The sequence below is a fragment of the Pyricularia pennisetigena genome, chromosome 2 (genome assembly GCF_004337985.1).
Source record: "Pyricularia pennisetigena strain Br36 chromosome 2, whole genome shotgun sequence".
Taxonomy (NCBI): Eukaryota; Fungi; Ascomycota; class Sordariomycetes; order Magnaporthales; family Pyriculariaceae; genus Pyricularia; species Pyricularia pennisetigena.
In genome coordinates, this window is record NC_043741.1 from 5736595 (window position 1) to 5759359 (window position 22765).

Genomic DNA, 22765 nt, shown 5'->3' on the forward strand with positions numbered 1-22765 from the left:
CGATTGTTACCCAATCTTCTCTTCTTTATCTTCGAGAGATCTGTTTGACCTTTCGTCCAGCTTGATCCCCACCTAGTCTCACTCGCAAGCCTCGACTTTTACTCTCTTGCGGTCGCCTCCCAACCGTTTTTTATTTTGCCCAGTCTGCAGACGATCCAGCGCGAGCAACGATAACCCACCACAACCCCACGGTTTCGATACTATCTCCAAAACAAAAGGAACAAAAAAAAATGGCGATCAAGGCTCTCCTCTTTGACTGCGACAACACGCTCGTGCTGTCCGAAGAGCTCGCCTTTGAGGGCTGTGCAAGCCTCATCAACCAGATCTGCGAGGTCAAGGGTCTCAACATTCCCCCGTTCACGGGCGAGACGTTGATCAAGGAGTTTGTCGGCCAAAACTTTCGCGGCATGCTGTTGACGCTGCAAAAGAAGCACGGCATGGAATTGACGGCCGACGAGCTTGAGGTCTACGTCAAACGCGAGGAGGAGGTCGTCATCGGCAAGCTCAAGGAGGCTCTCGTCCCTTGCGAGGGCGTCGTAGAGCAGCTCGAGGCGCTGCACGAGTCGGGCAAGTACACAATGGCCGTGGTGTCGAGCAGCGCGGGCCGCCGGCTCGACGCCAGCCTGGAGAAGGTCGGCTTCAAAAAGTACTTTGGCGACCGCGTCTACAGCGCCGCTACCAGCATCAACCCGCCCACCAGCAAGCCCGACCCGGCCATCTACCTGCACGCCATGAAGCAGCTGGGCTTCTCGGCCGAAGAGTGCGTCGCCATCGAGGACTCCAAGAGCGGCACCTCGAGCGCCTGCAGGGCCGGCATCAAGACGGTTGGCTACGTGGGCCCTTACGAGGATGCCTTCAAGCCCGAGATGGAGAAGACTCTGAAGGACGTCGCCGGCGCATGCACCATCATGAGGCACTGGAGCGAGTTCCCCGAGTGTCTGCGTAAGATTGAGGCTGGTGAGGTATAAGCGAGCGGGGTTTAATGGGAAGTTTCTTCTGTCTTGTGTATTGATAGATTTGGGAGGCGGGGCCCTTGTTTTGACGACTTTGGCAACACTCCCCACCATACACTACACTAGATATCAGTAATGCGGAGCTTTAGATCAAAGTATAGGAATGAATGCAAGGCACGTCTGGTGGAAGCCTGCACTGGAAATGCCACTGTAGAGCCGGCACGTTGCAACGAAACTCTCGGTCTCCTTTCAACCTCGCCAGTCCATCAAGAAGCTATTGACGCTCTGCAGAGTAGCCCGGCTTGGGTTGGCCTCTGGCATGGCCGTCATTATCCGCCCGAGCCTGACTCTGATGGAATCCTTGGTGACCGGCCGTCTGTCGACCTGCGCCCGATCTGCCGGTAGCACGTTGCCGTCCTCGTCAAAGCAGTGGCACGCCAGCGCCAGGGCGACACCGACCGACACATCCTTGCCGGTTTCGCAGGCGATAAGGACCTTGATCCCCTCCCCCGCCTGCTCCTGCTGCTCCTGCTGCTCCTGCTGCTTGAGCGCGGCGTCTCGTACAAAGGAGCAGATGGCGGGCAGCGCCTGCCGCAGGTTCCGACTCGCCAGCTTGCCCTTCCCGATGCCGACTTCGAGCAGGGTCGGCGACTTGTGCCACGTCTCGGGCTTGGTGACGACCGGCGGGAGCTGGACTACGACGGGCGACGCGCCACTCTTCTGCTCCGTCGTGGTGCGAGGTAACGGCAGCGCAGCCACGGCGAGGAAGCCGGTGAGGTCCCGCACGGCCACTGTGCCGCCGCCCTGGGCGGACCCGGCGGCGGCGCTTTCCGACACGAGCGATCGGATCAGGTCCGCGAGGTTGGCTTCGGGCGTGGAGAGCAGGCGGTCGGCGTGCGCCCAGAACACGGAGGCGGTGAGCCCGTGCGCCCAGTTCTCCGTGTCGTCGCCGGCGCCCTGGATGTAGCCCGACTCGCTCATCTCGGTGCCGACGACGCGCCGGGAGCTGGTGCAGCAGATGACGGGGTGGAAGTCTTCAAAGATGGTGGCCGCCGGCGCCGCCTGCCCGCCGTTGTCTTCGTCGTCGTCGAAGCCTGGCAGTCCCGCGGTGGTGGCGCCAGTTTCGGGCTGGATCACCCACATGGGCCGCAGCGGCTTGCGCACCTGGCTCCTGAGCGATTCGAGGTCCAGATCCAGTCGTTTGAGCGAGGCCACGTGCTCGGGAATCCTCGCCAGCATCTGGGCGCGCTCCGAGTCGGAGACTGCGTAGGGCGGGACGAAGACGTCGTGGGCGTGCGGTGCGAGGTCTGGGAACAGGACCCGGTTCAGCACGCAGCACCATATCGGGATGGTCTTGCTGAGCGCGTCGGGGATCCTCTTGCCCCTCCGCGTCGAGTCCACGATTATGCATCTTTTGGTGGAGGGGTGGTGCGCGTAAAGGAATGGTGGTTAGTTACACGCTCTCGCTCTCCGGTTCTCTGTCTCTGAATTGTTCTGTCACCGAAGAAACGCACAGCAGAGAGGCCCGGTCCTCACCCATCATGCTCGCTGATCAAAGGCAGCAGGTGCAGGTTCAGCCGCCTCGTGCTGAAATTCCACTGGCCCTGGTGCCCGTCGGTGCTCTTGAAGTAGGCCGAACCACCCTTGGATTCGGGCGGGACGTACCAGGAGCCGCAGCGCTCGTTGGCCACCAGAGGCCGCCTGGTGTTGGGCCCCGTCGCATAAGCGGCGTGGACAGAGGCCACAAAGTCGGCGTCGTCGCGGATGGACCGCAGCCGGTTCTCGATGCTCAGGTTGGAGCGCTTGAGGGCCCCGAGGATGCGCGAGAAGTTGTGGTTCGCCTGCTCCGAGAAGACGAGGTCCTTTTCCGACAGGTTTGCCATTTTGAGGCACGGCGGGAGCCTGGTGGGGTTTGAAGTGCGAACCTCTGATGTTTGGAGAGTGTCAGTCTGTATTTGATTGTACTTTTTTTTTTTTTTTTTTAAAAAATACTGTGGCGATTGCAGTTGGGTTTGGTGGGGTATTTCTATTTCTTCACCAGAGACCGTCAGTTGTAAACTGTGATCAATTATTACACTGAAAACCAAAGTAGAAAATCAAAACATCAAGATGAAAGAAAACTTAGCTCTGAAATCAACTACAGTAAGTCTAAGTTAATAGTGAATTTAAATTTCTACCTTGCTTTGAACTTTCTTTTTTTTTTTTTTTTTNTCCGGGCAGCCCACGCGGCCGGGAGGCTGCCCAGACTCACTGGGAAGTAGCAGTGCAGCAATACTCCAAGGCCTTGATGGCACAAGTTGGCGTCCCCCTGAACAGCGGCGATCACAGGTCAAATAGGACACGGCTCATGACCAGTGTTCTGCTGGCATGTTTTGACTCGTTTATCGGCGATCACAAACAGGCCATTGTACAGATCCGGACCGGCCTTGGTCTGCTGGAGATACTCCGTGCCGAACGGAGAAAGGCCATGCTGACGAGGCCCGAGGAGCCCGTCGAGGACGAGCTTTTGCAAATGTTCACGCGGCTGGCCATCCAGGCCAAGTCGTACGACATGGCCTTCCACTTTCCCGAACCATATGTCATTCATTTGGTTCAAGCACCGGCCAATCCCGCCTCGCCAGGCGAATCTGGCGGAACCCCCGTATCCATTCACCAGGACCCCATACCCGAGCGTTTCTCATCGCTCATAGAGGCCAGGGTCGCGTGGGACACACTATGTGAACAGTTACTCCGCGCCACCGAGTCGATGGCACAGTTGGCGAATGGCCCTCCCAACCTCCTGCCTCAGACCATGATGATATACGGCAGGGCCTTTGCTGCCCGCATCCGCAGCTGGTCTAACGCATTCGATCACATCCTTGCATCCAGGACAGCTCCTGGTATCACCAGCCAGGAGAAGGACGGAATTGCTGTTCTCAAGATGTTCCAGATCATGGGCGAGATACTGTTTCAGATGACCTTTAGACATAACGAGATGGATTTCGACAATTACAAGCCGTACTTCAGGACCATCGTCGACCTGGCATCCGAGGTTGTCGGCGATGAGGAAAGACGCGCTGCTGAACGTCGATGTCCGAATCGCAGCTTCTGTACCCACCAGCATGTCAACGGCAACTATGGCCAGTCGATCGACATGCTGGGCGGCCAAGAATATACGGCGCACCACATCAAGCCTAGCTTCAGCGCTGACCTTGGCATCGTGCCGCCATTGTACGTCGTCGCAGCCAAGTCGCGCGACCACATCATCAGGCGGCAGGCCATCCAGTTGCTGCGGAGCAGTGCAAGGAGGGAGGGTATGTGGGACAGTCAGCTTACAGCACAGATTGGCACGTGGATCATGGAGCTAGAGGAGTCGTTAGATGAGGAGGCGATTCATGAAGATGAAGTGGACATAAATCGCTCGCCTCACCTGCCAACCCCACGCTCGAGCCCTAGTGAGGTCCCAATCGCGTCGTTCTCATCGCCGAAGCAACGACCGGCCGGTCAGGGACAGCGGCGGAGCTTCGACGGTGATGTACCATTGGGCCCCGGTGGGAACGCGAGGTGGGACGCGCGACTTGAGAGCAACAGCAGCGCTGGAAGCGGGTTGAATTCAGCCTCTTCGGATAGAGTTGCCGGCATGATAAACAAGCGCGTCGTCCCCGAAGACAAGCGTGTGCTTCTCAGGTCGGCAGAGTTTGATCTGCGCGAACACGTCGCTGTGCTGAGATGTGGAACCAGAGGGCTGCATCCCGGAGCACCTGATAGGAGGCTCAGAGAGACGAGGATTGTGTGGTAGAAGGATTTTTTTTTTTTTTTTTTTTTTTTCTTTTTCTCTCTTTACTTGCTCTCCTCTTTCCAAAGGTCATAATGTTCGCAAGTGCAGTCGTTCCGTGTCTGGGCTCGTATACCCTCCCCACATCTCACCGCTGTGAGCAAGCGAGGTACTCTTGGCCTTGGGGGCTAGCTGGCGTTTATTTAAAAGACTGTGCGTACCCGGCATATATGCCTGGTCCTGCTTCACCCCTACAGCAGCCGAAACGCTGCGAGATGGCAGTTTGGTCGAGGCAAAAGTCTGCAGAGTTAATCAACATCTGGTTGCCGCCTAGTCCAATGGTTTGCCAACCCAGACCAGGAATATCTCGCAGGCAACCGGCGAATGCGACCCAGCTTTTTTGTCTGCCTTTCGGCGGCAGGGTCTGGGCCAGCGACATAACGCCACCGGCAGAGAATCAGCCCGTCAAGGCTGTCCGAAAGAGGAAGCAACATTCATGATCGATCCCTAAATGTACGCTTTGTGCACGCCATCGGAGAGAAAAGGGTCCGCAGGGCTGTTGGGTGTTGGGGATGATTGTAAGGTTACGTCTTGTCGTTGGATGGTCTTAACCACCCTTATTTCTCTCTCTGTCTCTCTCTCTCTCTCTCTCTCCCCTACCTCTGTCTCTCTTCCACTCCGTCTTTGTCTTTCAAGTCCTGCCGAATGATAGGGCCCCAGCTAGCTCATGAAACGCCATTGGTTGATTCTGCATGCGGCCCCCAAGAAACCGGCGGGAATCATCGCAAGTTTCTGCGTTAGTAAAAAAGACAGGCAGACAACAAGTAATATGCACGCGAATGACGACTGAAAGGGTAGAGGCTGATCGAGAGTTTCGTAGGGCTGAAATGGATGGATGGGGTAATGTTCGCATGAAGGGTCTTTTGTTTTTCTCCCTCTTTGTTCCCCCCTCCCCACAGTACCTGGTACGGCCACCCTTGGGGTCTAGGCAGCAGCAGCACGACCCAAAATTTCTCAGTCCTCCAGTCTTGTCTCCCGCTCCCACAGATATCATTCCTCAATACCCAACAATTTCATCCCTTTGTCAAAATACAGGGGGAAAATAATAACAAAAACACAACAATCGTAATGAAAAATTGGTTCGAGTCATAAATCGACTGATCAAGGTAGCATCGCCAATGTATATTTTACTAATCACAGGATATACCGCTCCGTGCCGTTGCAAACCTGGTGGCAATGCAATTTGTGTGTGTGTGTGTGATCCCCGCAGTGACTCCTCCCGGCTGCCGAGAGAAAGTATCTGGCCGAGTACGGGCTGGTGTATTCCGTCACCAAGTTTCAAAGTAGCCAACAAGATGTTTCCTAGATAGGGAGGTATAAAAGCAATTTTATTATTTCTCTTGTCGGATATTTCATTGCCTCGACACGGTTACGCTCGTCGACGAACAAAGGCTTGACGCCGCGACCTAGTTTAGTCGGTGAACCGGGACGGGAGGTTCAGTGATCCGCAAACCTCTTTGCCTCTACCGGTATTTGATACTCTGTAATGCATGACTCTCCTTCTCTTTTACAACCAAAACACCCCCCGCTCGCTCTGCTATAAACGAATGCGAATTTATGCCCGTTGCCAAGACTGGTTAATGAGACTAAATTTCGCGGCCTAGACTACATCTGCGAGNNAAAAAAAACCCCACAGCCCCCGGCCGCCAAGCAAACACCGGGGTTTGTCCTACAGTTTTTATTATCACTAGACTGGTGCTACAAATAGGTGTTCTGTCGAGTCGCGAACGGTACCAGGTACTACAAGATGACAAGCAAACTTTTTGACAGTCCGCAGTCTCCGTTGCGAATATATCGTCACCAGAAACATAGGAATGTAAAATGTGACAATTGCTGGCAGTATTAGGTACATCACCCTTACCTGTTGATAGACAGACGCAGTGAACCGAACCAGCTCGGCGGTGGCACAGCCTTCCCACATCGGCGTGCAGCGCCTGACAGGGGGTTCGCAGCGTACAGTACCGCCGTGCTTTGCCGACGTAACGGGCTTTTTCTTCTCCCCTCTTTCCAATCCATGCTCCCTTGGGTCGATGCCTTTGGAATGGCTTTAACACCTCTTATTGGTTTTTCGCTCATGGATGCTTTGATCCTCCAGACGCCCCGTTCATTTCGCTCCTCCCCTCCAAACCGAGCTGCCTGCCTACCTACCTACCTTGCCCATCTAGGCATCTCGGGATTCTATATAGTTGCGGAGGCGACTGGAACCAAGTAGTACAAAGCAAAAGTGGCAGTTTGACTCAAGAATCCGAAAGAGGGGACGACGAAGAAGAAGAAGAAGAAGAAGAAAAAATAAACCATGCGCGACAGCGCAAGCACTACCCGGAAAGGGAAACATGACCGCAAATTGGGTTACTTGCGATCTGTCCTGCGCACCAATGGCACCCTGTATCTCTATCCCATCCTCCTCTATCGGATCGGGACTGGGGGCTACTGCGGGCTGTGCTAGCAGTGCAGTAATAAAAAAAAAAAAAGAATAAAATAAACAAAGCCTGGTGCAAGGCAAGAAAAAGGTACCGCCGCAAGTGCAGGATACTTTATCCACCACATCTGCCGCTGGCTGTCCCCTATCGCCAATGACAGACGGGGTCGCTTTTCTGGGCAAACCCACACCTAGCTTACCGGGCTAACTTCCTTACCCGCCTTTAAAACTTGACGCGATCGCCTATTTTTGACGTGATGTGCCCCCCAATGCTTCGAGGCGGCTTTCCTACTACTGGACTGTTCTAGCTCATCCCCTTTTCGCTTCATCATATCCTTGTGTACCTGAAGCCTCTGCCGCCAGAGGAAACTGCAAAATAAATACGTTACGGCTATTGATCCCAGCTGATTGGAAGTGGCCTGATTGTTAAACATCGTCCACAAAGGCGGGCCACTGTTCCATCTCGAACCTCTCCGCTCATATGTGGCGACAAATCTTTGTTTCTGGACCGCAAGAGCTTGAACGGGACAGGCATTCTTTACTTTCTAACCTGGCTGTTTTTGCCAAAACTCAACTTTGCATATCGAACCCAAGAAAATATTAACAGCCGAGTCGTATCTGCTGTCTGAGCTGGATTCAACCTCCCCATCCATGCTAGGCCCGGTGCGTCGTAGCGGAGACGCGGCGAACCGAAGCTTAGCAACAGCTCACAATGGCGCCCTCGGTGCCGACACAACAGGGCGATGATGACCGCGTTCCGGCAAGGCGGATGCGGCAGAGCAAACCGAAAACAAAGACGGGGTGTAAAAATTGCAAGTATGTCAATGCATTTACTTACTCCATTCTATTCCGGACCATCGGCTTTTTCTTCGTCGCATGTGCCTTTGCGCGGTCCGATCCGATCCCTTGGTTGCTAGCTACCTTTTATCCCAACTTCATCCAAGTTCATCTCTTCTCCACTACTATGGATGGAAATGGAAACCCAACACCCAACATATACCTGCCTATCTTCGTTTACTACTTACCATCACCACACCTCCATACCCCGAATTTTGATCTTTTTTTTTTTTTTTCTCTCTCTTAACTCTCTCTTTCACCTACCTTATCATTAATGGGCTGGCTGTTTGTCTGCATTGGGTTCGTTTGTTACATACTGACTCAACGATAATGACAACCCATACAGACTACGGAGAATCAAATGCGACGAAAAGCGGCCCGCTTGCACGCAATGCACTCGGTCCAAGAAGATATGCACTGGCTATCCACCACCGGCACATAGCGCCAGACCTTTTGAAGAGGTCCTCATCGCGCCCAAACCAAACATTGCCTGCGCCGGCCCGATCGCTAGCAGGAACGCTAACCCCCCAATCATCCGCGACTCTGTCAAGCTGCCCCCGCGCCGTCGGCAGCCGCAGCAGCGCCCCACGCCTCCACTGAGTCCCCTTTTCAGCTCGGCCGGTCCCTTTGTGGCGCTATACCAAACCCCTGCCCCTGGCCTCACTTTTGATCTGCAGGAAGGCCAGTACTTCCAGTTGTTCCGCTCCAACACTGCCGGCGAGCTGTCGGGCTATTTCGACAATATATTCTGGACCCAGACCGTACTCCGGGAGTGCCACGAGTCTCCCGCCGTCAAGCATGCCGTAGTGGCCCTGGGGGCCCTGTACAAGACGTTAGAGAAGTCCACAGAGTCGCCACCTGGCTCTCCATCTTCTGGTGGACAGGCTCCGGGCAGCCCACGCGGCCGGGAGGCTGCCCAGACTCACTGGGAAGTAGCAGTGCAGCAATACTCCAAGGCCTTGATGGCACAAGTTGGCGTCCCCCTGAACAGCGGCGATCACAGGTCAAATAGGACACGGCTCATGACCAGTGTTCTGCTGGCATGTTTTGACTCGTTTATCGGCGATCACAAACAGGCCATTGTACAGATCCGGACCGGCCTTGGTCTGCTGGAGATACTCCGTGCCGAACGGAGAAAGGCCATGCTGACGAGGCCCGAGGAGCCCGTCGAGGACGAGCTTTTGCAAATGTTCACGCGGCTGGCCATCCAGGCCAAGTCGTACGACATGGCCTTCCACTTTCCCGAACCATATGTCATTCATTTGGTTCAAGCACCGGCCAATCCCGCCTCGCCAGGCGAATCTGGCGGAACCCCCGTATCCATTCACCAGGACCCCATACCCGAGCGTTTCTCATCGCTCATAGAGGCCAGGGTCGCGTGGGACACACTATGTGAACAGTTACTCCGCGCCACCGAGTCGATGGCACAGTTGGCGAATGGCCCTCCCAACCTCCTGCCTCAGACCATGATGATATACGGCAGGGCCTTTGCTGCCCGCATCCGCAGCTGGTCTAACGCATTCGATCACATCCTTGCATCCAGGACAGCTCCTGGTATCACCAGCCAGGAGAAGGACGGAATTGCTGTTCTCAAGATGTTCCAGATCATGGGCGAGATACTGTTTCAGATGACCTTTAGACATAACGAGATGGATTTCGACAATTACAAGCCGTACTTCAGGACCATCGTCGACCTGGCATCCGAGGTTGTCGGCGATGAGGAAAGACGCGCTGCTGAACGTCGATGTCCGAATCGCAGCTTCTGTACCCACCAGCATGTCAACGGCAACTATGGCCAGTCGATCGACATGCTGGGCGGCCAAGAATATACGGCGCACCACATCAAGCCTAGCTTCAGCGCTGACCTTGGCATCGTGCCGCCATTGTACGTCGTCGCAGCCAAGTCGCGCGACCACATCATCAGGCGGCAGGCCATCCAGTTGCTGCGGAGCAGTGCAAGGAGGGAGGGTATGTGGGACAGTCAGCTTACAGCACAGATTGGCACGTGGATCATGGAGCTAGAGGAGTCGTTAGATGAGGAGGCGATTCATGAAGATGAAGTGGACATAAATCGCTCGCCTCACCTGCCAACCCCACGCTCGAGCCCTAGTGAGGTCCCAATCGCGTCGTTCTCATCGCCGAAGCAACGACCGGCCGGTCAGGGACAGCGGCGGAGCTTCGACGGTGATGTACCATTGGGCCCCGGTGGGAACGCGAGGTGGGACGCGCGACTTGAGAGCAACAGCAGCGCTGGAAGCGGGTTGAATTCAGCCTCTTCGGATAGAGTTGCCGGCATGATAAACAAGCGCGTCGTCCCCGAAGACAAGCGTGTGCTTCTCAGGTCGGCAGAGTTTGATCTGCGCGAACACGTCGCTGTGCTGAGATGTGGAACCAGAGGGCTGCATCCCGGAGCACCTGATAGGAGGCTCAGAGAGACGAGGATTGTGTGGTAGAAGGATTTTTTTTTTTTTTTTTTTTTTTTGTCCTTGGACTCTTGAAGAAGAAATTCGCAGCATATGGTCTGGGCATATTCTTCACCGATTTTTGCAATCCAAGGCACGTCAGAAGAGATATACCCAGGCATTCTTTGATCTTCTTGGTTGGATTACTGGTTTGAATTCGAATGAGTACTTGATCGATTGAGACATGATGTACAAACACCAAAAAAAGGAAGAAGAAAGCGGGCCAAAATGGGGATACTCATAGCAAATGGAATGCGGGCTGCTGTTTGACATGTATCGTTTGATTCACTGTTGGAAGAAGTGCAAAGAATTATATGATAATTACATCAGGTAAGAATGGATGGAGCTCTCTCCACTAAAGCTCGAGAGCTATGGTGGTGCGGTTAGAGCCATTAGGGAGTCGTTCTATCTGAAATGTGGGGCCGGCAACGCGCCATTCCCTGTCGTTGCAGGAGCCTAAACTCGTGCAGACTTTCATCGCAGTAGTGCTTGAGCATTTTGACAGTAAAGACGGCAGCTAGCTCCCAACGTAATAACGTCCTCGGTCATAAGAAACTACCTGTTTACCTCAATCAAACCGAAAAGCGCCCGTAGTTTACTTGCGAAAACCCTTCCAGCGCAAGAATATACACCAGGTACAACCTTGCGCGCGTTTCAAGTCGGCGCCGCAAGCAGCGATGGCGACAGCCGCCAGGAAAAGGAATGCATCAGAGGCGCTAGAGGAATTGACCGGCGTCGACTCGCCAGCATCCAAAAAATCTCGGCTCGACAACGACGATGATACGGACCTTGAGGCAGGGTCTAGGGAACAAGTGCCGGAATCAAGGCAAGTATTGGAAAACGGCAATGGCAACGACAGCACAAACGACAATGGCACCAAGGCCGAAGCAAACGAGTTCGACGACGACGACGACGATGAGAGCCCAGTAGCAACAGTAGCGCCATTGAGACAGTCCGCCCCTACTGCAGGCTACGACGATCTATACCTAGACACGGTTGACCGCAACGTGCTCGACTTTGACTTTGAGAAGCTCTGCTCGGTCAGCCTATCCAACATCAACGTCTACGCCTGCCTGGTATGCGGCAAGTACTATCAGGGCCGAGGCCCCAAGTCACACGCCTACTTCCACGCACTCGACGAGAACCACCACGTTTTCATCAACATGCAGACGCAAAAGGTCTACGTCCTGCCCGAGGGCTACGAGGTGCGCAGCTCGTCTCTGGACGACGTCAAGTACGTCTCGGACCCGCGCTACACCAGGGACGAGGTGGCGCGGCTCGACAGGCCCGGCAAGGCGCCGACGGCGCGCACGCTCGCGGGCAAGGAGTACGCGCCGGGATTCGTGGGCATGAACAACATCAAGGAGAACGACTACCTCAACGTCGTGGTCCAGGCGCTGGCGCACGTGCCGCCGCTGCGCAACTTTTTCCTACTCGAGGACCTGTCGCAGAGCCAGAGCGAGCTGGTCCGGCGAACGGCGACGCTCTTCCGCAAGATCTGGAATCCGCGCGCGTTCAAGGCGCACGTATCGCCCCACGAGCTGCTACAGGAGGTCTCGCTGCGGTCCAACAAGCGCTTCACCCTGACGGCGCAGTCTGACCCCGTCGACTTTTTGTCCTGGTTCCTCAACAACCTCCACCTCGGCCTCGGCGGCTCCCGCACCAAGCCCGGGAGCAGCATAGTCCAGCGCGTGTTTCAGGGCAAGGTCAAGGTCGAGTCGCAGGCCATCACGGCCAAGGCCGACGCCGACGACCGGCTGCGCTTCGAGGACGCAGAGGTCAAGGTGGACATGTCGCGCTTCCTGCTGCTGACGCTCGACCTGCCGCCCGCGCCGCTGTTCCAGGACGACGACGAGGAGCGCAGCATCATCCCGCAGGTAGCCCTCACCACCATCATGGCAAAGTACGACGGCGTCTCGGCCCAGGAGCACATGAACCACCGCCGCCGGTACCGCCTCATGCACCCACTGCCGCCCTACCTGATCCTGCACGTCAAGCGCTTCAGCCAGAACAAGTTTGTGTCGGAGCGCAACCCGACCATCGTCACCTTTGATCCGGAGACGCTCGACGTCTCCCCTTATGTGGAGCCCGACCCGAACCACCACCCGGCGACGGGCGAGCCCATAATCTACGAGCTTATCGCAAACGTCGTCCACGAGGCCGTCAAGGCAAAGGATGACGTTGCCGACTCGAGCGAGGAGCGCAAGACGTGGAAGGTCCAGCTGAGGGATCGCGCCAGGGACGAGTGGATCGTCTGCCAGGACCTCTTTGTCGACAAGATCCGCGGGGAGCTGCTGTATCTCGGCGAGACGTACCTTCAGGTTTGGGAAAGGAAGAGGGATCCAAAGAGGAAAGGAAAGGCAGTGTAGACTGGATAGAACAAGTTTAAAAAAACTTATATAATCTTTGGAAATTTTTGAACAAGAACCAGCTTTGAGAGGCTGTTGATTACCATTGGTTAGTTGGCAAAGTCTTTGTCCTAAAGCGGCTGTTCATGTAGGCAGCTAGACAAAGACGCGTGCATCAATGCCTGCCTACGTCTTTGTTCTTTTTTTTCTATCATTCCCCCCTGATATCACCCCTATATGGCCTACCATGTGCAACATTGTCATTCGTCATAGCAGCCAGTGGTGGGATTGACTGCCCTCCATGTCATTCATTCGATGGGCTCGACTCTACAGTACAAGTACAACAGAAGTGCTCTCCGAGCGTCACAAGTGACGTGGTCCCCCCCGTTGAGTAGAACCCTGGACTACCAGTAAGAAGTGAAGAAAACGAACCCAAGACAGAAGCCGCAAGAAAACATCAATGCTTTCGCCTCAATACGCTAACAAGGAACTCATAGCTCATAGCACAAGAAATGGGCAGGAATAGGAGAGGAAACAACATAGAAAATCCCGCTCTCCTCCCCCCCAAAAAAAAGGAAAAGAAAAATGGTATATGCATCCGAGATGATTGTGAATATCCCCTATGCCAAGAGTTGATGCAAATCCACAATCCCACCATCACCTTGACCATCCGCCACCAGAAGACACAACCCATAATACATCGCCGTAGAATTTCCTCGCTCCAACTCAGCAGATTCCGCCGACGCCAAAAAAGAGGCAGTGCGATTCAAGAGAAAGCATATGATCTGGTAGTATACACAACAAAGATGTCAAACCCACCTGAAGCGTGATGTGGTCAGAATGGTATGAATACACGGGAGTCCCTGGGTTATGGATGTAGGAAAATAGTATACTGCGGATCAATGACGTGGCGAATATTTGTGGGTGCGAATGGCAGGATCATCGGGGGAAAAAAAAAAAAGTTAAAAGACTAAGCTTTATGCATGATGCCTCTTGGTCATCGAGCAAGGACAAGCTTGTAACTATTGAGTCGCGCCGCTGCCCTGTTGTTGGCTTTGCGACTGCTGCTGCTTTTGATCATCCCCTTGACCACTTCCATACTGCTGTTGCTGCTGCTGATTTTGTTTACGCTTCTCTGCGTTCCTCTCGCGGCGCACTTCATCCAGTGCAGTACGTTGTTGGAGGGACCCTTCGTGGCTCTTCCACTCAATCTTGGTGTCGGGAGGGAAGCCGAGGATCCGCTTCATGGTTTCGCTGTGGTATGATTTTGTTAGTACGGGTCTTGGCACGGCATTTGCAGAATTTGGGGGGAAAGAACCTACCGGATCTTAACGACCTTACCGCCATCCCTGCGGACCCAGACGCTCAAAATATCCTCACCATTCCTGACGCTTAGCACCGCACCACAGACCTCCTCGCTGGCGTCGGTGAACTGGTCGCCCACTATAGCCAGCAGCAAGTCCTCCCAATACCGATCCGCCACTCCCTTCTTGAGCCGCACGATCCACTTTCCGCCCGCCCGGTTCTCGTTGTCTTCCCAGATCGGCCGAATATCCTTCTTAAAAAGGTGATAATCCGAGACCAACGGAAGGGTCGAAGGCCGTTTGAGGTGCGCATAAACGGCGAAAAAATCCTCGACCGTGCTCACCTCCGCCATGGCGTGCAGCGTCTTTTCGTACTCGATGTAGCCGTTCGCCTTGCTTATGGGCGGCCGGAACCAGAATACCCACGGCGTGCGCAGAGGGTGCCGTGAGGGTCCTCCCGTTGCCGAAGATGTGCCCTTGGCTGTCGCCGCCTTGACGCCCGTGCTGCCCCCACCCAGCCCACCTTCCTTGGCGTTCTTCTCCAACCCAGGGGTCTTTTGACTGAGACCCATGGCGGCGTCGAACGGGTTTCCTGGTGATTTGGGCGTCTTGGCCGACCCAAATGAGGCGAACGCGCCAGAACCTAGGCCGAAGGCGCTGCTGGCGCCACCGACGCCCGGCGACATGAGGGTGCCTCCGGGCGTCATGGCCGAGTTGAAGGGAGTCTGGGCCTTGCCGCCGTGCGCTGAGCTGTCACCGCCCAGGCGCCTGGGGAAAGAGCCATTGCGGGTGGCTGCGTTTGCGGAATGGGATGAAGTGTCACTGTTGCCACCGCTGGCTGTGGAGAGCGAAAGCTTGCTGGAGCTGTTCAAGGGGGGGTTGGTTGGTGACTGTGTCAGCAAAGGCAGCGCGTAAAGTGAAAGCCACGACTGGCGGCTCACGGAGATTGGATGCAACCACGAAGAGGAGCTCCGCAGTCGCACGATGCAGGGGGTTACATACTGTGTCCGGCGACTCCATAGGTTATCCATGAAGACAAAGGGCGAAGGGCCGTAGAATGCGACTAGAAAGAATGTCGTGAGGGCGTCCTCGAGTAGCCGACTCTCCTCCTCGCAAAAGCTGTCCTCTCAATCGCGACTCGGCCTCGATCTATCCGGGAAAGGGGGCACCTCGGGACGCTCCAGATCGCAGCAGGGTTGCAAGCTTGTTTGCGGCCCGAAAATCGTAATGCTGTGATATGCAACTGAATGCTAGTTCAGTGCATCAACGTGCAGAAAATCGTGGTATCGTTGCAGGCCTGAAAGAGTGTGGTTATCGCGATATATTGTTGTAGTCGTGTTTCTGCGTGGCGCCGCCTTGCTTCGGTTGATCTAGAGTGCTGGTAATTTTTTTGGTAAGGAGGTAATTACTGTATGCCGTAGTAGAATTGAAGCGTGCGTCGGTCGGATGAGAGCTTGTGTTCTTGGGGCGGCTGGTGGCTGGCTGACAAAATTGCTATACGGATGAGATTTGGAGCGAAATGTGGCAGTAAGTCTTTGGGCATCTATCTTTTTTTTTGTGTGATGCAGGAAGTGATGTTGAAGTTTCAATCAGAACCAACAGGTCGAGGCGTTGCAGACTTTGTGTTGTCAGGATTGGGGGTCAATTTTTCTTTGCTTTGCAACCCCAAGTGGTGGCCTTCACAAATACTGGAGCCAGCCAGCCAGTGAGTGAGCCCAGTCCAGCCCAGCAAAGACATCGGATCCATGGTGCTGCCCGCCGCGCGCATTGGAGAAGCGCGCTCCACTGCACTTTTCCTCTGACGCCTCTGACGACCGGGAGGGCCCTTGGCTTACCTAACGTTAGCCATCTCATCTCCCCTCGGTTGATCAAACTACGCATCTGATTTGTGCAGAACTGAGGCGCAGCCCCGCTCAACGGCTCAGAAACGTACCAGGCGGTGAGATTAGCGCCACGGCAGAAACCACTCCTTGGTGGGCCCTTGTATTTTTTTTTTTTTTCCTTGTTCTTAGTCTTCGACGGCCGCAGCGTGGAATTTTGAGATTCTTCTCCTTTTCCACCACGGCCACAGATCCCAACATAAAACAAATCGACAGTCAGCCCGCTACTTCGCGCACAATGGTACTGCCGATCTGGGACCGTGATGTCGAGATTAACTCCTCTAAATTGCCCTTGTATAAAACCATCATCCCGAGAGCCCCATTTGCGTGGCTGCCATGAGCCGATGATGACCTGAAACAAGATCTGGACATTCTCTCCCCTGGGATATGTTTCCTTTGGCTTTGACTATGTGTAAACTTGAGTTAGGTGACACCTGAGTCTTGGAAGTAATTACGGAGTTGCTAAGAAATCTTGTCGTCCTACTCGGCTGGTATCATCATACATGCAAAGGTATGTCTTTCCTATATTCCTTGCACTCCCGAGGCTGTAGCGATGACAACAGTTATCTGGTAATCTAATGCAACCCGACCTGTGGACTGCTATGTCTGCGGGCAAAGCTACGTTCCGGTCAATGGTTAAAAATGACGATGATCCATGGCATTTATCAAATTTCTGAACACTGCATCTTTCAACGGATTTCCCCGACCTTTCTTACCCACGTACGTCTGACTGATAGTTCATTATTTTAAAGCACTTGGAGTAAGCAATTCACTACCCGCAGTTTCTTCGGTGTCAACGTAGCGGCATGAGACAATGCACACCTGGACTCGATTTCAATTCACAATTACCCGTCAGCCCAAAAGTTGCTTTCAAGTGCTGCGTCCAATAGAGCAAGACCATGACGGGCCTGGTAGATGGCTTGATGGTTAGCTCTGTGGTTTTGCAGTGGGAATGTTCGCCTTGGCACTAAAACGACATTTCTAAGTCGAGTAAGCACCTGGGTTATCATATATAGGTATCTTAGGTAGGCAGGTACATGCAGTATTCTACAATAATTACACAATGCCTAATGTAGGGATGGATACCTACATCAGTTGGCAATGGGCAACCAAGTGCGGGCAAATTTATCACCCATGAAATCAATGTGGGGCCAAATTCTCTTCAGCAATCACCACAAGTCTGATGCGACTGACGGCAACTGCCGAGCGCATTTAGGGGGCGAAGATAGTGGGATCGGTATAGATCCACGTCACAGGCGACTTTTCAACCCCCTTCTCTTAATGTCTAGGTCTAGTCCAGTCAAGTTTTTTTTTTTTTTTTTTTTTTCTCTCTTCTCAATTCGCATTTCATGGATAATCACGCCAGTTGCAGATCAGGTTTATTTTTGTCTCTTACTTTTCTCTTCATTTTGTCTTCATATTAAACAGTCATCTTCTTGGCTTTTCTAAAATAGAGCAAAAAGTTATACCCCTCGCCTGTGTCGGTGCCCCGCATCAGTTTTCAATCGCAGATCCAGTCGCACCTCGTGACTCGATTTAGCATCGACAAGGAATTGACATTCGGGGTTTCCATATCTTGAGCCTCAAGCTTGTCCACCACGGGTTGAGGGCAGCACTACCGCGCAGTAGAAATTGATTTGCCTTTCCTACCCATCCTCTACTGGCCATTTCGGCTCTTCCACCATTGAACAACTGGCATCAGCCCCAAACCATCACATCCCATCAGCATCATGGATAAGATTACAGACAAGATAGCGGCGTTGCCGCCAGACTCCTCCTACTTTTCGCTGGAGTTCTTCCCTCCAAAGACAGCCATGGGTTTCTCCAACCTGCGGGATCGTCTCGACCGAATGGCACGCGCTCTCCGGCCCCTCTTTGTCAACGTCACTTGGGGTGCTGGTGGTTCAACCGCCCAGAAGTCTCTGGAGTTGGCAGAGATCTGCCAGCGAGAACTTGCTCTAACCACATGTTTGCACCTTACTTGCACGAACATGAGCCGAAAGCTGATCGACAAAGCACTGGAGGATGCCAAAGCACTAGGTATCAGGAATATCTTGGCGCTCAGGGGTGACCCTCCTCGTCCGGGCGAGTACGCCATCCCCGACGACTCGGAGGGAGACGTCAACGAATTTACTTGGGCAATTGATCTGGTCCGATACATAAAGCTGAATCATGGCGACTACTTTTGTGTCGGTGTTGCCGCCTATCCGGAGGGCCACGCAGAGGAAAGCCATCCGACGAACCAGAGTCTGGAGCACGACCTGCCGTATTTGGTGGAAAAGACGCAGGCCGGTGCAGACTTCATAATAACGCAGCTCTTCTTTGACATCAGCGCATATGAAAAGTTCGAGAGGACTTTGAGAGAGCATCCCAGCGGCGCGTTCAAGGACATCCCTATCATTCCAGGCCTGATGCCCATTCAAAACTACCAGATGATCAAAAGGACGACCAAGCTCAGCCATGCCAAGATACCAGATCCCCTTATGGCACGTCTGGACGCGGTGAAGAAGGACGATGAGCAGGTCAAGAAGGCCGGAGTAGATATCATCAGCGAGTTGGTGGAACAAGTCAAAGAGGTCAAGAACAGGAGCCCTGGCCCCAAAGGCTTCCATTTCTACACGTTGAACCTGGAAAAGGCTGTTTCCTTCATTGTTGAGCGCACAAACCTCATCCCACCCAGTACGTCAGAGGACGACGAAGTCGCCGTTGTGGACGACGTAGCTGTGCCGTCTATCCATCTCAACGGCGCAACACCAGTCAACGACCATGTATCGGTGTCGTCACTTCATCCGCCGACGCACGCCGGCTCCAGGAGACAGTCGACCATCGGGTCCGATCCGCGCAACCGTGTCATCGTCAGCAGTGGCCGCCCAGCCTCGCACCCAGATTACGAGGCCACCGGGTTCGAAGCCAGCGTGCCTGCACAGGCAATCAACAGCCGCGCCAACACGCTGGCAATCTCAGAAGGCGAAGGCGTACTGGGTAGGGAGGCAACTTGGGACGACTACCCCAACGGAAGATGGGGTGACGCTCGCTCGCCCGCTTACGGTGAAATCGACGGCTATGGAGTCAGCTTGCACATGTCAGGGACACAGGCCGTCCAGCTCTGGGGCAGACCGGCCACAGTGGAGGATGTTAGCAACATATTTATGCGCCACCTACAAGGCGAATTGCCCGCAATCCCATGGAGCGAGGAGGAGTTTAACGCAGAGACCGAGACCATCCGCGACACATTATTGGCGCTCAATTCGCGCGGATGGTGGACCGTGGCCAGTCAGCCTGCCGTCAACGGTCTAAGGTCTAACGACAGGACTTTTGGCTGGGGTCCGCAGAATGGGTTCGTCTTCCAGAAAGCCTTTGTCGAGATGTTCCTGCCTAGTAAAGACTGGAAGGTGCTGCGCGAAAAATTGCTGCGTGAAAAGGACGTTGTCTGTTTCTACGCTAGCAATTCCAAGGGGGATTTTGAATCGTCGGATGGCGGCGGCGATGCACCTGATGGCGCCCCCACGGGCAACGGATTCGAGGATGAGCAGCAACTTCCCAGCGGCGGCAGTACGAACGCCGTCACTTGGGGCGTTTTCCCTGGCAAGGAGATCGTCACACCGACTATTATCGAGGAAGTCAGCTTCCGGGCATGGAGCGAGGAGGCGTTCGGAATCTGGGCAGAGTGGGCCAAGGTGTACGGCAAGGACTCCCCGAGCGAGAAGCTGCTAGAGTCGCTGCGGGCTGACTTGTGGCTTGTCAACATAATCCACCATGACTACATCGAGAAGGAGGCTTTGTGGGATTTGTTACTAAAATGATAAAGTCCAGTGCTTTGAAGGAGCGACAGCCGGAGCCACAGCCGGGGGCGACAAAAAAAGCAAAAATAAAATAAAAGCAAGGTAGCAAGGAAGCTCCATTACCATATGATTCTTTCTAGGGTGTGTTTTGCTTGACTTGTGGATGTTGTGGCGTCTCAAGGTGGCTTGGTTTGGGCAACTATCAGACACAGAGGAGGTGCACATTCTCTCGGCCGAGACGACTGTTGTTCGTGCCAAGAACCCGATTTCGTCCCTGACGACTGGCTCTATATCGAGATCTCCCTATTGAGACCCCCGACGGAAGGATCATCTCAACTTTGGCTTGATCAAGATCTGAGATAATTACCCAAAACAGGTCCTGATAGACAGAGTTTGTTCGTTGGCCAAGTGGGGTCAAAGACTCAGGCCTATCGCCGTATACACATCCTGTCAGTCCGACAAGTTCCTGGCCATGTCAGGGTAACCCAGACAGGCCCTGCTTCTCTCGACGGTACGCGTCTAGGCAAAGGCAGAGAGCAAAGAACAAATCTGGTGCTATGTAGATCTTTGAAAGTTTGGCCCATACCATCCCCATGCACAGAATGGGGTCAGCCAGGCCCGTGCCGTGCCCTACAACAAAAGCCTTGGCAAGATCGAGGCTAGGAGGCAATTCCGTGCAATGGCTCAGACACGGAAGCTGGAGATGTTCCCGACTACGCCATGGTACATTTACCAACGGGACGGGAAGGGAAGAACTTGAGAAAAAAAAAAAAAAAAAAAAAAAAAAAAAAAAAAAAAAAAACCGCCGATCGAGCAATGTGTAAAGTGGAACTTTGTTTTGCCATGACGACCTTTAGCCGTCGTCGGATTGGGACAATGGCTTGGTGACTGTAGACGAAAGATCGAGTTTGCTTTTCTTTTCAGATTTGAGGGTCAGTCTGCTCGCGCCCCCGTAACGGACACAAAACGAGGCCTTCTACGCGCCTGCCGCCCCAGAACTCGGTTGATACAGACAAGGGGTGCAAAAAAGAGCTTGGCGGGCGGGTTGTCCAGGTCCAAAACAGGGTGGAGCCTGGATAACACAAGAGAAGAGATTTCTGGTCGGATATCACCGCCGAAGCGCGGACCACTGTCCCGACCTTTTTTCTGAGGTGTTCCGAGACCAAGTTTGGGACCGCTTATCACTTTGTAATTACAGTAGATCGGAACCAGAACTTGTTGGGAAGAGCTACTTACACTTTGCAAAGAGTTGATCATCGGTGAAGGGATGTTGTGTATGCAAGTTGGCAAGCTACTATGGCCTAGACTGGGTGGTCAGAACAATGTCATATTGGAGGCAGGGTCCTCCCAAGGTACCTTTGGTACATACGGAGTAGGGAATATGGTGAGGTTGAGTTTATACGTTGTTAGTTAGATTTAGGAAGTACATACTACGGAGTATTCCGGAGGTGCGCGCGTACTCCGTAGAGAGTGTCGCGTGTCCCTGCCTCTTCCGGACCTGTTGTTGTCCATCGACTTTTGCTTCGTCGTCTTCTTCTGGTCCTCGTTTCCCCTTTTCGTTCAGGGGTGTTCGTCCGAACCTCTTTGGGTTGGGCTGCAACCCAACAGGGACCCTTGTCATCCCATGAGCTGTATCCCTGCCGCCCACTTCAATATCGGGAAAAGTCGGGGAAAAGCTGTTTGAAGTCTCACGCCCAAGCTGTTTGGACGTGGACGATCTCCGTGAATTGGGTTTGAATAGTTGGCTTTGTGTTATGAAGCCAACCGTTAATCCAGTTTTTTTTTTTTTCTCCGATATGCCAAAGCATAACATCCACACTTTATTCAGGCGTATATTATTTTACTAGTGGTTAAGGGCCTGTTTCACAAGAGATAATTGATGATAGGAAGAAACAACACCACCAACAATAACATGTCTGGTCAGAGCATCCTGAAGTTCCGTGGTGAAAACCCACCCACAGGCTTATGACTACGGATAGAATCGCCAGGTACGCAATGAATTGGGAATGTGGAGAGATGTTCGAGATGACTTACTTCTTCGGATGGATGTCGAATGTAGCCTCGAGAGTGGAGTTGTTGGGGATCGGGACGACACGCGGAAGCTCCACCGTCCCATTGTTCTAAAGTTTCTAGGAATAATTGAGGCTTGTTCATTGGTTAAAGAAGTTCCCGGCTACGCGTCCCCTGTTTCGACGCTTGCTCAGGCTGGCTTGTGGCTACTTTCATCTTCTTTATTTATTTATTTTTCTCAATTTCTTCTCTTGTGTTTAGCGGGCTTGCTCAAGTTATTGTTAGATTGTTTGCTGAAGAGATTGCCCAACGACCCCATCCTCTTACGTACGAAATACCACAAGCTCCGCTGTCAAGCCGTGCACGAGGTCAGGGAAGAAAGTAGGAAGTAATTGGGCATAAACTTTTTACGAGAAAGAGACTCGTTTGCAGGACGTGCTAAGTCAGGTCATCGCAGCTCGTAGCTCACTAGGAACTTGTTCACGGCAGATCCCCTCGCGCGTTACGAATAGCCAGCCAATGTTTCGGAACAGGATGCCGTTCCTCGAGCCCCTATGCAGTAGGTAAGGTGGTAAAGCAATTTGAGAAAACCAGAAGAGAGCATCACAATCTTCCGGTCAGACAATTGGAAACTCGTTAGGAGTCCAATGGCAAACTTGATTTTGATTGCGTTGCAACAAACTCCCCGAAAGCGGAGCTCTGGATTAAGAATCCTCCAGTCCCTGGCCCTCGCTGAGCATCCCCACCAGTGTCCGTCCCCCAGGGACAGACAGCCTAGGCAGGGCAGGGCTCCACTAGAAATTTGCGGAGGTCCAAAAGGTTCGGACCCCTGCAGGTACCTGCAAGGCTGTTGCTAGCAAAATGCGCTTCGTCGGGTAGCTAGCTGCGAAAAGTACCCCTAGACGAGTTGGTATTTTTTTTTCTTTTCTTTTTTTCTTTTTGCTCATGTTGCGTTG

General features: G+C 53.5%; 6 protein-coding genes across 6 annotated transcripts; 4 read left to right on the plus strand and 2 right to left on the minus strand.

Annotated features, from left to right (window-relative positions):
* Positions 1-200: 200 nt before the first annotated feature.
* PpBr36_01597 (uncharacterized protein) lies at positions 201-2836 on the minus strand (the record flags this gene model as incomplete). The annotated part of the gene is made up of 3 exons (XM_029888782.1): positions 201-938; positions 1236-2364; positions 2490-2836. The coding sequence occupies 3 exons, from the start codon at positions 2834-2836 to the stop codon at positions 201-203; spliced, it is 2214 nt and encodes a 737-aa protein (XP_029750732.1).
* PpBr36_01598 (uncharacterized protein) lies at positions 231-968 on the plus strand (the record flags this gene model as incomplete). Its single annotated transcript, XM_029888783.1, has 1 exon — positions 231-968. The coding sequence occupies one exon, from the start codon at positions 231-233 to the stop codon at positions 966-968; it is 738 nt and encodes a 245-aa protein (XP_029750731.1).
* A 226-nt stretch (positions 2837-3062) lies between the features above and the next one.
* On the plus strand, positions 3063-10476 carry PpBr36_01599 (uncharacterized protein; the record flags this gene model as incomplete). Its single annotated transcript, XM_029888784.1, has 4 exons — positions 3063-3095; positions 3199-4608; positions 7926-8002; positions 8370-10476. The coding sequence occupies 4 exons, from the start codon at positions 3063-3065 to the stop codon at positions 10474-10476; spliced, it is 3627 nt and encodes a 1208-aa protein (XP_029750730.1).
* Positions 10477-11162: 686 nt separating this feature from the next.
* Positions 11163-12854, plus strand: PpBr36_01600 (uncharacterized protein; the record flags this gene model as incomplete). Its single annotated transcript, XM_029888785.1, has 1 exon — positions 11163-12854. The coding sequence occupies one exon, from the start codon at positions 11163-11165 to the stop codon at positions 12852-12854; it is 1692 nt and encodes a 563-aa protein (XP_029750770.1).
* A 1001-nt stretch (positions 12855-13855) lies between these two features.
* PpBr36_01601 (uncharacterized protein) lies at positions 13856-15168 on the minus strand (the record flags this gene model as incomplete). Its single annotated transcript, XM_029888786.1, has 3 exons — positions 13856-14087; positions 14156-15001; positions 15140-15168. The coding sequence occupies 3 exons, from the start codon at positions 15166-15168 to the stop codon at positions 13856-13858; spliced, it is 1107 nt and encodes a 368-aa protein (XP_029750769.1).
* Positions 15169-17747: 2579 nt separating this feature from the next.
* Positions 17748-19820, plus strand: PpBr36_01602 (uncharacterized protein; the record flags this gene model as incomplete). The annotated part of the gene is made up of 1 exon (XM_029888787.1): positions 17748-19820. The coding sequence occupies one exon, from the start codon at positions 17748-17750 to the stop codon at positions 19818-19820; it is 2073 nt and encodes a 690-aa protein (XP_029750768.1).
* Positions 19821-22765: the final 2945 nt, after the last annotated feature.